The sequence below is a fragment of the Corvus kubaryi genome, unplaced genomic scaffold (genome assembly GCF_017639235.1).
Source record: "Corvus kubaryi isolate FWS band 111438036 unplaced genomic scaffold, C.kubaryi_AGA036_p1.0 split1-65, whole genome shotgun sequence".
NCBI lineage: Eukaryota > Metazoa > Chordata > Aves > Passeriformes > Corvidae > Corvus > Corvus kubaryi.
Genome location: NW_024582080.1, coordinates 8,460,485 through 8,472,551, shown reverse-complemented (window position 1 = coordinate 8,472,551; position 12,067 = coordinate 8,460,485). Strand labels below are relative to the sequence as shown.

At 41.2% G+C, this 12,067-nt stretch overlaps 1 protein-coding gene across 5 annotated transcripts in view; it reads right to left on the bottom strand.

Moving 5' to 3' along the window:
• Positions 1 to 12,067, bottom strand: part of ATP8A2 (ATPase phospholipid transporting 8A2) — a 320,936-nt gene that overhangs the window by 224,867 nt on the left and 84,002 nt on the right. For all 5 annotated transcript variants that reach the window (XM_042014085.1, XM_042014087.1, XM_042014086.1 and 2 more), the window contains 3 exons: positions 10,735 to 10,819; positions 9,387 to 9,526; positions 5,529 to 5,667 (listed from right to left, as the gene is read on the bottom strand). In XM_042014085.1, coding sequence (XP_041870019.1) covers positions 5,529 to 5,667; positions 9,387 to 9,526; positions 10,735 to 10,819 — 364 coding nt within the window. The remainder of the gene's footprint in view (positions 1 to 5,528; positions 5,668 to 9,386; positions 9,527 to 10,734; positions 10,820 to 12,067) is intronic.

The following is a 12,067-nucleotide window of genomic DNA, read 5'->3' as shown; positions in this document are numbered from 1 at the left end:
GATTAGAACAGCAGCTGTAATTTCTAAGCCACTGCTCACTGCTTCACTTCACCTCTTCCAAAACAAGCAAGATGCCACTCTAGAAGTCAAGCTGGAAGAAAAAAAAAAAAAGGTGTGGAAAACAGTTGCTCTGCTATGCATCTTGGAAATCATTGACTCAGAAGAACTTATCCTGCAATTGAGGCTATTTTGCATCTTGCAAAATATTAAACAGAAAGATCAAGACTGGAATAGGAGAATGTAAGTCAAGCCTAACAAGGGTTTATAGGGGATCTATACATTATGTACAATTTCAGGACTAAGATGATGTTAAAATCTAGCACTACTATAAAAGTAAAGTAGCTGGCAACTGTAAGAGTACAAGTAGTAATTTTAGACATTTCTAGTAATATTTTAAAGTTTTATAATAGTTTTGTAATAGTTATTACTGGCAATACTAACATGGCAAGCAAAAATGCACTCTAAGGTAAGTATTTTTGTCAATGCTTCTGAGTAAAATAACATCAACTGGTTCAAAGCCAGGTATAAAATGTCAACCCACACCTGTAAGTTGATATCTAGCTCTTTAATTTAAAAGTCTGACTAAAAGTCCATGAAGTAGATGAATTGGGTACTTCTGGGACTTATTTTCCTTCAAGTGTCCTGGGAGAAAGATTGTTTGAACCAGAGTTCAAGATCATAGCCCACAGGCACATTCGTACTGCAGGCATACAGAATCCAGCATCTGAGGCAAGAATGATTATCCTCTGTGTTTAGAGAGAGCGCATATACCCTGCTCGAACTGTGCATAGGGATATAGGCAAGTGTGCTGGCATGGCTTCAGTCTCCTGAACTGAAATAAAGCACAGCTCACCAAGAAGTGTTCTTATTTCTGAATTGGAAAGATATGTATGTACTGTTAGATGAGTAAGGAATCTGCAGGATGCCTGCATCCAGAGGGTTACAGTCAATAGTTCAACACTCAAATGAAAACCAGTAATGAGTAGTGTCCCTCAGGCCAGTCCTGGGACTGGTACTTTAGTATCTTCACCACGGACAGACAGGGATTGAGTACACCCTCAGCAAGTCTTGAGAAAACATGAACCTGAATGGTGCAGCTAAACAACACTGGAGGGAAGTGATGCCACCCAGAGAGACTTTGATCTGCTTGAGGAGTATGCCTGTGAGAACTAATCAAGTTCCACAGGGCCAAGTGCAAGATCCTGCACCTGTGCTGCAACAATCATAAATATCCATCAGGACAGACTCGGGGATGAACAGACTGAAAGCAGCCCTATTGAGAAGTATCTGGATACTAAGTGATGAAAAATTGAATGTGAGACTCCACCTAGAGTATTGTACACAGCTCTAGGGCTCCCAGCACATGACAGACATGAATCTGAGTGCAAAGGAGAGCAACAAAAGCAATCAGAGGGCTGGAACATCTCTCCTATGAAAACAGGCTGAGAGTTGGGGTTGTTTAGCCAGAAGAAGAGAGGTTCTGGAGAGACCTTTCAATATATAAAAGGGACTTTAAACAAAGACTGAGAAAGGCCTTTTACTAAGGCCTGTAATGGCAGGTCAAGGGCCAGTCATTTCAAACTGAAAGAGGGTAGGTGTGGGGTATGCCCAGCTCCTGCCTTGGAGGGATTGCATAACCTCCCGGCAAGATCCCCTTGGAAAAGGCAGCACTTTCGGTGAGGGTGAGAGAAAACAGACCCATGGTCCTCTGGGAGACCCTATGTAGATTCTTTGCAACCCATTGGCTTCTACCACCTCACACCCACCCTTGTATCCCTATAAGAGGTACCCTATTCTCCCTTAGAGATCGGAGAGCTCGTCCCTGGCCTCCCTTTTGCGGGGTGCGGGACAAATAAAGCTGCCTCATGCGGAACTGCCAAACGAGCCTCTCGTCTCTCTCCTCCTGGTCTGGCCTGGGGTTGCCTCACAGAACAAGAGCTGAAATCACTCCCTCTGAAATCACTAGAGAGCTGACAGCCTGCTGAGACAGGCACCCCTCTGTGGAGGCAGCCCGGTGGCTGAGGGAATGCCGCAGACCTCTGGAAGACTGTCCCTTGTGGGACGCTCTCTCTGGGTCAGTCACGGCTTCCTGGGTCTGAGCCACAGACCCCAGCCCGGCTGCAATAGGTAGGTTTAGACTGGACATAAGGAAGACATTCTTCATGATGGGGGTACCAAGACTGGAACAGGTTGCCCAGAGAAGTTATGGATCCATCTCTGGAAATGTTCAAGGCCAGGCTGGATGGAGCTTTAAGCAACCTGATACATGAAAGATGTCCCTGTCAGGGAGGGAGCAGGAGGACTGGACTGTATCTTCAAAAGGTCCCTTCCAACCTCATGCCCAAAAAACTCTCAGGCAGTGCTCGCAGCTATCAATGCACACCCTAGGCAAGAGCATTCAGCTCAACTGTAGGAACTGATTCATGGTTCAGGGAGGGACACACTTGAGTAAACACTACACTCCTCTTCCCGGAAAACAGATCTGTTCCTAGGGAAGTCAGTGGCTGGAAATACAGCAGTTCTGGTGTTCTGTGAGTGTGCTGAGCACAAGGATGGTGGCAAATAGAAATCTATCATGGGTATTTTTGTCTCACTGAAAGGCAAAAATGACCCAGAGTCTGTAGACTGTTTGAAGAAAAGGATGAAGCTACAAGGACACAGTTAAGCCTTCTACAGTTGTTTGCAGGTCATGCTTAAAGATGCTTCTGAACCTGGAAGTCCCTTTTTCAAGAGCTAGAGTTCAAATGATTGATCAATATTAAAGCTTATCATGAACACTCTCCTCATCTGCAGAACTACTGACTGGCACATGGCTGAATGGAAGGCATACAGCCACCCCACAGAAGGTCAACCATTACTCTCCAAAGTAGTAAAGAATGTAATCCAGAGGCAAAGACAGCAAATTCTGAAAACCAAGTGTCTTGGGGTGACCTTATGATGTGTATCCCATATCGCTGCCTATGCCCAGAAATTAATTTTTGTGCCTTTCTATGCCTCTAAACTGAGCCTGAAAGGGGGAAGGAAAAAACTGAGCAAAACTTTCTCAAAGCAGTTTGCAGCTCGTTCAAGGTTACAAAAAGATAGCAGGTTTTTTTTTCCCTAGCTGGGGCAGGGGAGGGAGGAAGCACCCGGCTTGTTTTTTTCCAGTCAGTTTTTGGCCAGTTTTTCTTCTTCTTGTTCTCCAGAGAGAGACTGAGAGTTGGACTTTGGATTTCCTTCCCTGGAATTCCGGATTTTTCCCCTTTTCTACTGGACTGCTTGATTGCTGTAACATCAGAGCACATCGGGAGGACTTTCCACCGGGCACAGAGGGCCTGGCCCCAGCCCAAGCCCCAGCTCCGAGGAGACCAAAGGGAGGACTCGAACACTTTCCCAGGTTTTTTCCTCTACCGCGAAAGATTTTACCATCTAACATTATTTTCCTTCCCATGTGTTTGTTAAATAAATAGTTTTATCTTCTTCACTTTCCTTCGAGGAAAATTTATTTTTTCCCGAACCTGGTGGGGGAGGGGTGGTTGTGCCTTCTCTCAGAGGATATATTTCTAAATTTGCCCAAACTGGAACACCAAGGAATCAAGAAGAAGCTGGAAGAACAAAGTACTCCAGCTCCTTGACACAGCTGCCAAGAGCTGAAATATCCCTCAACATACATGCATATCCATACAGCAAGCAAGAGTCAATAAGAATAAATACAATGAGAGAGTAAAAATACTTTTTACTCCCCAGAGAGCATATTTATACCTGAAACATATAGTGCACACGTGGATTGGGTTTTAAGTTGAAGGTTTATTGCAGTTTTATTGGGTTACACACAAAAACTGGAAGGGTGCCACATGTTTATACTTTCAAGCCAACTTGAATATGAAGCTAATTAAGTGAGATTTTTATTACCAAACTGTACCTTAAATGAAGGGATAATTTAGACATTTTAAGAGAGATACATATTCCTCTCAAGTTGCTATAATAAAAGAAACAACAAACCAATAGTTTTAGAGAACACTGGAAGTTAGTCTCCTTCAGAGTCTTCAGAATAAGCTCATTTACTGGTGTTCAAGGTAGCTGCTGTTGGTTAATATATCAACTTATTTCAGGTATTTACATCCAAATGTGTAGCTACATTTTTTTAATTAGTCAAAAGATGATGTTTCCCTTCTCAAGTTAACTACTGCTTGTAAAAAAAGCAAAATCTGCAGATAGTGACTCAAAGCAGAAAACTAGCCTTTAAACAAATTGTCTACTCAGGCCATCCATTGTATTTCTACTACAGCTGTATCAGTTCAGCAAGTAATTTCACCTCTTGGTACCACCTTCAGCATACAAAGATACATTAAATTTGATCTGGTTTTGAGAAGCACACAAAAATTCTGCTCAGTCAAGCAGACTTCATTCTGAAATTTCACTGAGTCAACCAAAACAGAAAAAAATTTTAAAAGACCACAAACCAAACAACAACAAAAAAGCAAATGCCCAAAACTTTGCTAAAAATAATGTAAATACAGTTACAGAGCACCATCAATAGAAAATTTTGAAGTCAAGATGAGTCTGAGGAAGCAACCTATGCTGTTAAAGTTCCTCTTAACCTACACCTGTACATCTAAACAGACTATGTGCAAATCTAAATACAACTGTGGAACCTTAACAGCATATGTTGCCTTCTGTTAAAGGAGCTATTTCTTCAGTCCTTTGGAGCTCATATTGACTTCAAGACTCTAATTGTATGAATAATGCACCCAATTAAGTATTTTACATTTAGAACTGCACACAGACAGGTCTGGGTGTATTTCAGACTACTCCTGCTACAACTCTGATCCTCTAACTGAACTTACTTAGGTGAGACATCAGATCACCAGAGTCCAACTCTGTCTCTTCTCATCTCTGGGCAGATTTACCAGTGACAGGGAGAAAAATCATCAAAAAGAACGCAAGATCATTATGGCATTGTATGGCCAAAGATGCCACATTTGGGAGGTGTGGCATGACGGAGTATGCTTATATCAGGATACGTTCCTTTACCAAGTCTTTACTAACAGATGTGCTGTAAGGTGACAGCAGGGTCAGTTATTTCAGCTTGAATAACCCACCTACTTTCACAGACATAATTTGGAACAAGCTGTAAACTATACACACTTTGTATTTTCGTATTTCCCATTGTATCCCAAACTTGATTCAAAGTCTAGAAAAGGCAGTCAGTAAGAAAAGAAAAAAAAAAAGCTCTAAAACAGTTTCTGAAACATTAGCCTGATTGAGTTCTCGTGTTACCATCACAAGGCAGAGTTACATATATTCATTCCATTAGAACTGCTTTTAACCAAGAGCAGAAGGGTCCCTTTTGCATTAAAACAAAAGAATATAGCCTGACACCCATAGTGAAAACTTCACTGCAAAATCCCTTCTCCAAGGCTGTGCCCTGCTAACGAGGAACCATTCTATAAACAGCAGGCCTGATTCTATTTAAAAACCCACACAGCACACCTTGCATGTAACCTGAACATATCAGACAAATTCAGAGTAACCAGAAAGATGGGTACCTATATTGAGAGCTGTTTCCTGTTTGTCACCTGTCAGAATCCATATCTTAATTTCTGCCTTTATTAGTGTGGCTATTGTTTCTGGAACACCTGCTTGCAGGCGGTCTTCAATGGCTGTAGCTCCAAGAAGCAGCAAATCCTGGGGAAAATAAAGAAAACAATCCCTTAAATTCTTTTAAGATAAACCTCTGTTTGGAACATAACTCAAAAAGGAATTAAGACAGCATGTTGTATCTCACTGCTAATACTGCACTTTGACAAGCAATATACACCACAGTAAATTTCTGGTGGGGCTATTCTACTTCCTCTGCACACAATTCACATTTCAAGAGGTACAGAATGGAACAGAGTGTTTTTGATCAGAAAGATGGCAACATTTCAAGAATAATTAATTGAAGTTATAAAAGTCCAAAGCTAGCCTACAGATGAACATATATACTAGACCATTCACTAATCACCATAGCAACATGATGAGTAGTCACAGTTTATATATTTAAGCTCACAAAACAAAAATTATTTGGCATCACATCATTTAAACTAATTTCCGTCTATAAAAGGTACATACAGACTGGATACAACCACTCAAAGCAAAAATTATTGCAACTACTTACGGATATAATCATTACATTTGTGTAATACAAGTGGTATGAACATTAATCAATCCAAGTATCTCTAATCAACATACAGATGTCTGCCAGAAAAACATGTCTCATACAATGAATTTAATACTCCAGAGTTATCCATATACTTAGGCAATTCTAAAACAATTGCTTGAGGAGATCTGGCTACATTACCATAAAAAAAAAAAAAAACGGGCAGAAAAATAGCTAAGAAATAAACCTTGTCAAAAGGTACAGTTTACTCAGATTTTACCTCTAAAAGCATTTTAATGATTCCTTACATATGCAAAGATGTTCAACTTAAATTGAAATAGGTTTAGGTACACTGTATCATTTCAGAAATTGCACAGAAAAAGGTAGCAGAGTCCTTTAGTCCCCTTTGCAGGGACTAAAATTATTCAACAGAAATGAAGACAAATGAACAGAAATAGTAAGGAAAGTTGCTGTTGTTCAGCCTGGGAATGATGAGGCTTCAGAGTGACCTTACTGTAGCCTTCCTATATAAAAAATGGGCTTACAAGAAAGATGGATAATGGCTGTTTACCAAGGCCAGCAGTGGCAGGACAAGGGGTGATGGTTTTAAACTGAAGGAGGGTATATTTAGTCCAGACATAAAGAACGGACTTTTTTATGATGTGGGTGGTTGAGACACTAGAACAGGTTTGCCCACAGAAGTGGTGGACCCATCCCTGGAAGTGTTTCAGGCCAGGCTGGATAGAGATTTGACCATCATGGTCTAGTGAAAGGTGTCCCTGTCCATGGTGGGGGAGCATACAACAAGCCCCTTCCAACCCAAACCCTTCCATGATTCCATGAAGAAGGCATTAAAAGCAGCTCCCACTTGTATAAATCGAAGCACACTTAAAGAACAGAAGGGCAAATGGTTATCCATACAGGGTGTAAGCTGGCATTAAGTCTTGACAAAGCTTCATTTTTGCTATGAGAGATTCAGCTGGCAAACGCAGCAGAATCAACTCATACAAGTCATTATGCTTTAGTACTCTATAGCCTCCCAATGAAACATCAGCTCAGTAGTGCTGTATTTTCCCACTGCTTTTCTTATTAAATTGTCTGCTTTCCACATTGTCCCCCCCTTCCCCTGCCCCTAGTCCTGGCCACACCCTCAGGTTCTCCCTATTGGTTCCAGTACCCCAACTCCACCCATGTACCGCTCTGTGCCCTCAGAAAAACCCCCTGCTCCCTGACCAGGTAGTCTCTCTGCCTCTGGGAACCGGCTCATCATCATGTAAAATAAAGGTTCCTCTGAGGTAGCTATGCAGGGACCCTTGTGCCTCCTTTATTGTCACCGTGTTGCAGAGCCGACAGCTAGCCAGAGCAGGAGTGCAGGGCTGCCCAAAAGGGCTACGGGAGAGCGGAACAGCCGCCCTCCCCAAAGCGGCCCCGCTGCGCTCTCTGGGAAGGCTGCGGCTTGCTAAACCAACGCAAGAACTAACCCACCGCAACACAGCTCTGTCAATGCAAGCAACCTTTGAAGGTTGCAATTGTAGATTGTCTTTTTTTCCCTACATCACTTGTTAAGGAGTTACACATGACAGCATAGGGACCAGCATGGCTGAGCTACCTGAGCAGAGGAGTTACTACAGCACCTGCTGAAGCCCTCTCAGTCAGCATATGGCTGGGGAAGGAAGTCAGTTCAAGTTTGCCTCCACACATGCACCTGTACTGTGATCCAGCAATCTCAGCACTCAGACTGAAAAAGTAGCTCTCTTGGTCTCATTTGATCCCGTAGATGAAAAAAATCCAGCCTGTTAAAATATAATGTATTTTGTGTTGCAGCCAAAAGCCAGTTTATCTGGAAGCCCAGCTTCTTGGTAGGACCAACAAGCAAACATTAATAGGAAGGCATACAGTGGATAGTAACTGACTCCAATTCTACAACCCACTCACAGGTTCCCTTTTTTCTTAAACCAGATACTAAATTGTGAAAAAGGCAGAAAGTAGATGAGTAAAAATGCACTAAAGCTTGAGAATACATTTTAAAGTACAGCAAAAGCAATGTTTATTTTCCACCTCAGTGAAAACAGAAGAGTACGAGAGCACAGTGCAAGAAGCAGAAAGCTGAAAGGAGCTACTCAAACCTACAGAATCAAGGATTAGATAACCACACTTACTGACACACTATAAACATAAAAGACCATTTTAGGCATGAATTGGAAAAGAAAGACCCTGTCTTCAGCTCTTACTGAAAGAGTTCTTGGAGCTTTTCTCTTACCCTCTGAAAGTTGGCTCCTATCCTAGTCTCAACCTCCTTGTGGATGCCCCACCCCTGGAAGCATTCAAGGCCAGGTTGGATGGAGCTCTAGCAACCTGGCCTAGTGAAAGGTGTCCCTGCCCAAGGCAGGAGGATTGGTACTCAATGATCTTCAAGGTCCCTTCCAAACCAGGCCATTCTATCATTCTATGATTTTGCCCCAACTAACTTAAGTGAACGAAAGAACCTAAGCAACATTTTAATATTAAATTTAATTATTAAATTAATATTAATTTAAATTAACATTAATTTTTAAATATATTGAAGTTCAAAACATGTTTTAAAGAAACCACTAAATAAAACTAAATACCTGGAGCAAGAGGGAAGAACATGAACCCACATAGGTTAGCAGTGCAACTACCAGCACTTCCAAAAGCAGCAAGACCAACGAGGCTCAGAGAAACACTGGCCCCTAGTGTTGGCATTTTAACATTTCATTCACTGTGGGATTAGTGTTTCAAGTAGGTTCTCTGATACCTACTTTCCCCTTCCAAAATTAAGAGCTCTGCAATTTGCATGGAGTGCAGGTTTTCACCCTTTTTTTAGCCCATGCTCCTACAGGCTTTGGTGAGCCCTACACTGTGCCTACAACAGCCTTCAACAACGCTGAACTGTGAGTGCTGTACTAAAAGGAATAGATCTCTTCATGCACTAGTACATGGGAACTTGGTGCAATACAGTGACTTACATGTATTATCTTTAGCAAGTTACAACAACCTTACACAAAACAGGAAGGTTTTTAAAAGTGTGAGAAAAGCGTTTATAAGTAGAAATTATTTTTTATCTGTAAATTTGTCTCAGATTTACAGATTAAAACTGTGGACTGAACAGGCTACCAACTAAAAAACCTTTCCAGTTTCTCATCTATGAAATTAACAGTTTATTTAATTGTGTAAAGCCAAAATTCCGCTGAAAAATACACATGTAAGGGAATCTGCATCTGATCATCAAAAAAGTATGTTTCACCTTTTCAATGATCTCATAGCATTCCTCCAGCTTCTGAGTTCTGTCTTTCAGAACTGTACTGGATTCATTGTAGACATTCAACCACTCTCTGTAAGACTTCTCCGAGAGATCAGCGTAAGCAATGCACAATGTCCTCAGACCTACAAAACAGAAGACAGCCATTACCCACAGTAAAATTGCATTGAGTATCATCAAATCATTCATACCTAAGGAACACTAAATTCTAACCCTCACACTGGAACAACAAGAGTGTCTAACACACACTGTTAAACTCTGGATTCCACAAAATCACCCTGCACATTTTTTAAAGTACTTGGATTTCCACAGTTGCAAACCACAAATCTGGTTCATTTTGGCTACCAAAGTTGGTGCAAATCCAGAAAGTATTGGGCAAAAACTTTTTACTAAGTATGAAAGCAAGCTTGACGTTCACGTATTTTTAGAAAGATCATACTGAAGAATGGGCTACATACTGTGATTGGTGATATTAGTCAAACACCCTGCACAGTCCATGCTTCTTTTTAGCAAGACTGTGCTCTCCTTCAGTGTACCAATGTAACTCACACTAATAATGGGAGTTACATGTGCATAAGATAGTGAAGTGGGTCCATGAAGTACGAAAAGCAATTTATTAGACCACTGGCAAAAATTAACATAGAGAAGTAATGATTTTGGTTTGGTTTTTTTTCTGTCATGAATCAAGCAGAAAGGAGTGTGTGCGATAAAATAAAAAATACAGAAGTTCCACTACTGGGACCATGGGAGTCTGCAAAAAAAATTTTTTTTAAAAAGCTGAATGTTATTTTCAGATTTTGGAAGAAAAATGCTGGTTCATGGTTTTACTATAAATCAGGTATGCTATGCTATTGCAGAAGGGGGGAAAAAAAGCCCAGTGCTTCCCTGTGAACAGAGGTGCTACATCAGTCAAAGGCCTTACAGACCATTTCAGACCATCTTTGATGTCTCAGTCTACCAGGCTGCCCAGCATGTTCTGCCTCGTAAAGCCAGAGACGCTGGCATCCGACTTCTACCCTGGTAAAAACACCTCCAACTCCAATGTAACTGAGCTGTTCTGGGCAACACAACTCATACCCTTTCCCTTCATCATGGACACACAGAACACTGTCCTTTCCTTCCAAATTCCACTTCCCTATTGAAATCACACAGAAGTTGGACAAAACCCTCCTTACACTTGAAGTCATCCTACAGTTGTTAATTTGCTAATAACACACTCCGTCTTGATTTATCTTCACGATCATCTCAGTTGACACCACAGAGCTTAGACAATGCAGAATATGCTGCAAATAATTTCATAAACTGAAATCTCATGGCATGCTGTTTCTCTTACCTTCCGTTGCGAAGTATTCAAGATGGCACAGTGTTTGTTCCATATACTGGGAATCTTTTGAAAGCCTCTCAAAAATTACATTATCCTATTAAAACCAAATTCATTACAACAGAGTAAGTCTACATAGGAAGTTGCTATTTGTGTATTTACAAGCTCAAGAGAAGCAACCTGAATGGACTTGCTAATATCAAAAATAAAACTGTATTTACAATATATTTGGGGTTTAGAGTCTCTGATTTGAGTAATTAATCTGGATTGTGCCCAGTGGCAGAGATACTGCTTCCACTTTAAATAACAGGAACAGAAGTACACTCTGCCCTCCTCCCCTTTTTCCATAAAGAGGTCCCCATTACTGGGCAGTACAGAACACTTCTCCACAGATTACTAAGCCAATATATTGATTTTCAGAGAACACAAATGTCTGGTCTTATTCAGTACATATTGCAGTCCCATGCAGTAGTTTCCTGCAGTCCTTTCTAGAAAAGATTCCCACTGATGTTAAAAATAAAAGGCAGAAATACTGATCATGTTCTACCACAACATTCTCTCAGAAACAGCCTTCTTCCTGTAGCAGCTTTCTTTATCACTAAATCAAAGGACAATTGAAAAGGCCTGGCTAAGAGCTGTAATCAAAATATAGCAGCATCACCCACATAACTAGAGTCTGGATTTTACTCTGCAACTACCAGAACAAGTTCTACAAACATATGTAATACAGAAACTCTACTTTTACTCAGACATCTGCTCTTAAGCTAAGTAAACAGGCCTACATCTAGCGCTGATTACAGACAGGCATACAAACCTATTTATTATGGAAGCAGCAGGACAGAGGATGACTACCAGAATGTGGAAGAGTTAATGCAGAATAAGCAGTTAGCTTACAGCTCACATGAGTGGCAGATGCAGCATGTTAGTACATCTAGGTCTGCTCATACAGAAAACAGCATGAAACTTTGTACTACAGAGTCTCCTGCTCTCCATCCCTTCCAGTGCCACACTCCAAAGAACAGGGTGAATTCAGGCATGGCATGAACAACAAGCAAGTTCCAAGTCTGTGTGGCCCTGTTAGACATACAACTGTGAACTACCACACAATGGCAGGGGGCTTAATTCCCTTCCACCACACCAGCATGAAGCCAGCACATCTTTATGAAATCAGGGGAGATAAACAGAAGCAACAGAGCAGTGAACACAGACCTATATGTCATGGCAAATTCAAGTAAACCAGAGCCTCTCAGAGGTCAGGAAGAGTTTTCCCTGTTGCAAAAAGCCAGCTCCATAGTTTTCCACTGAAATTAGAACCATTCTCTGGCTGTGGACAATGCTAGTTTTG